We start from the raw sequence: 2,727 nt of genomic DNA, 5'->3' as shown, positions 1-2,727 counted from the left end.
CTTTATAGAGAAAAAGCTTAGCAAGTATAACGAATACATTCGTTGTCGCACCAAAACATGGTTAGAAAAAGCTTAGCAAATGTAAGAAAACATTTCTTGTCACAAAGGTGCAATTGCCTCATATTAATATATATAGGGTTATAACGTACACACTTACGTATACCAATAGCATCTACACCTAGAGTTCATATAATCATATTTCTATTAGTTTTTCTGTGAAATGCTTAAGTTTAGCGTCCAATTAACAAATTCAATTATTTCACTACATTCCAATCCATATGAAACATCAATGCCCATATTTAGCCTTGTACTCCTGCCATAGTTGATCCACAGGCTTTCCTGTCAAGTCTTCAAAATACTTGACATCGAAAGCAAACTTCATCATTGCATTAAGCTTTGCCACGAAGTCTGGTACAATCCCATCACAATACTCAAGAAACCGGGCTGTGAAATCATACCCCTGGTCCCATTTATCACCATCACCTGGTTTTGCAAAATCCGATGAGACATAATTCGCTCTTAATTTCGTATAATCCGCAACCCCTTCCACCAATCCTTCGGGGGTCTGACCCTCGCCATTCCATTGAAACACGTGGGTCATTTCATGATATAAAAGAGATGTGAATCCCCATATCACGTCCCCTTGATACCCTTCTAAAAAACTAGAACTAAGATTAATATTGTTATTTCCCCATGTGATTCCTTCGTATCCTTCAATCTCTGTAATGTAAAGGTTGACGGAATCTACAGGCTTTCTGTCAGAGGGGTTGTTTTGTTGGAAAACGGTTGTCCATATGAAGTCGTTGATGGTACCCATTATTTGCTTTGTGTAGGGAACTCCGATTTCATTGGTGAAACGGATGCCGCCGGGAGTGTTGGGGTCGTAGTTAGTTGCTTGGTAGTCCACGGCGGCGGAGATCCCATGCAAGGACAATGAGGAGGCGAGGAGGCTACACAAGAAAAAGTAACGGTGAGACATGAAGAATCCACACTCAATGGGATCTCAAGGTTTTTCCAAATATGTCTACCGGTTTCAAAATCTAGGATTATTTCATAATTTATATATGGCCAGGAAATATTCCATCGACAAATATAATCAATATATTCATACGTTACTGTTTTAGTTACAGTTTTATGGTAAATAAAAAAATTAATTGCCACCTTAAAAGAACCGTTAGGGGAAGAATTGCCAAACATAAATTATGATTTGGTCGGTCTTCAGATTGATCTTAATGACCTTTTCAAATTACTTGACGGGAATCTGTTGCATCAAAATTAAGTGGAGACGCAATTAATGGGACAAATTGATTCCTTTAAAAATCAATGAGTAAATTACATGGATTGTCCTTATGGTTTGGGATAATTTGCGAGCTTGATCCCTAACATATTTTTTTTTAATTTGAGTCGTCCCTATGGATTGATTTTGTTGCATCAGTGGTCCTTAATCAACTTAAAATGACCGGTTATCCTTATCTATTATTTTAACTTTGTTGTTTTTTTATTAACTAATTAAAATAAATTATAAACAAATAGTTTAATAGTTGTGGGTCCATCATCATCATCATCATCAACCTTCGCATCCGCCAGCTTATGCAGGTAAGGGTTTTGCTTTCCCAACAAAAAACATGATTCCTTTCTGTGAATTACGATTGTTTACATGTAGTCCATAACAATTCAAGTAGATTCAAGGGTTTTCAGATCGAGGATTTGGTGGGGCTGTTCTTTGCTGCTCTTCTCCTGGTTCGATCAGAAATAAACACGAAGGAATTGGGAAATAGTTGGATTGAAGGGTAAGGACGAAGCGGCAACATGTAATCCTTTTGATTCATTTATTTTTTTTGTTTGATGTTTGATAGTGATCGATAAGCTTTTTTTTGGTGTGTTTGGTTTCGATGGTCAACAGGGGGAGAGGGAAGGATGGGGTGTTGCTTCCGTTCGTTAACAGGTTCTTTTCCCTTTTTGTGTTTGTGTGAATGTTTGATAGAAATCAAAGGGAAGAATTTGTGTTTGGTTTGATCGTTTGACAGAAAACGTAGAAGAAGAAGAAGAAGAAACATAGAAGTGATTCGATTTTTTTTTCTTTTTGTGTGTGGTTTTAATATTTCCTTTGTGTGTGATTGGGTATAAGTTTTTTGTGTATAGCTTTGGTTTTGGTTTAATTGTTGAAAGCTAGGGATTTGATTTTTTATTTCTAATTCACAGATGACATCCTTTAGTGGTTTAATTTTATTCGGGACTAATATACATATCAGAATGAGCAGTTTTTTGGCTGCATTTTATGAATTGATTCATATTTCAATTTATTTTATTTATTATTTTTTTTTCTGATTTAACATTTCATTTATGTGGACAGTGCAGGATCTTGACAAGGTTAAATTCTAAAAAGGTATCAAGTATATTTATGTAGATGATTCAATGGATGATATTGGTGAGATTCCAATTCTATTGGAATGGAATCACGAATTCCAATTCTGTTAAAATGGAATCACGATTTCCAATTCTATTGGAATCACAGAAGTTAATGTTTGAAGAACGGATCACAAAATTGAAACGGACCACATTATTTTTGTAGAATGTATTAATCGTTGTTAGATTTTGATGTTTTCTTTCCCGTTTTGAAAGTTTTTTTAGTTTTATTGTTTAACAATAAATGTAATTCTTACCAATTGTTACTCGTAGTCTATAAGAAATAATGTATTTTTTGTTTTTATTCTTCAATTGATTGTT

General features: G+C 34.8%; 1 protein-coding gene across 1 annotated transcript; it reads right to left on the bottom strand.

The window, feature by feature from the left end:
- Positions 1–286: 286 nt before the first annotated feature.
- LOC111917119 (uncharacterized) lies at positions 287–979 on the bottom strand. Its single transcript, XM_023912778.1, has one exon. It carries the CDS (start codon positions 977–979, stop codon positions 287–289), a length of 693 nt encoding a protein of 230 aa, XP_023768546.1.
- Positions 980–2,727: the final 1,748 nt, after the last annotated feature.

This window comes from Lactuca sativa, chromosome 9 (assembly GCF_002870075.4).
Source record: "Lactuca sativa cultivar Salinas chromosome 9, Lsat_Salinas_v11, whole genome shotgun sequence".
NCBI lineage: Eukaryota > Viridiplantae > Streptophyta > Magnoliopsida > Asterales > Asteraceae > Lactuca > Lactuca sativa.
Note: the sequence above shows the minus strand (reverse complement) of the source record. Positions and strands in the feature narration are given on the sequence as shown.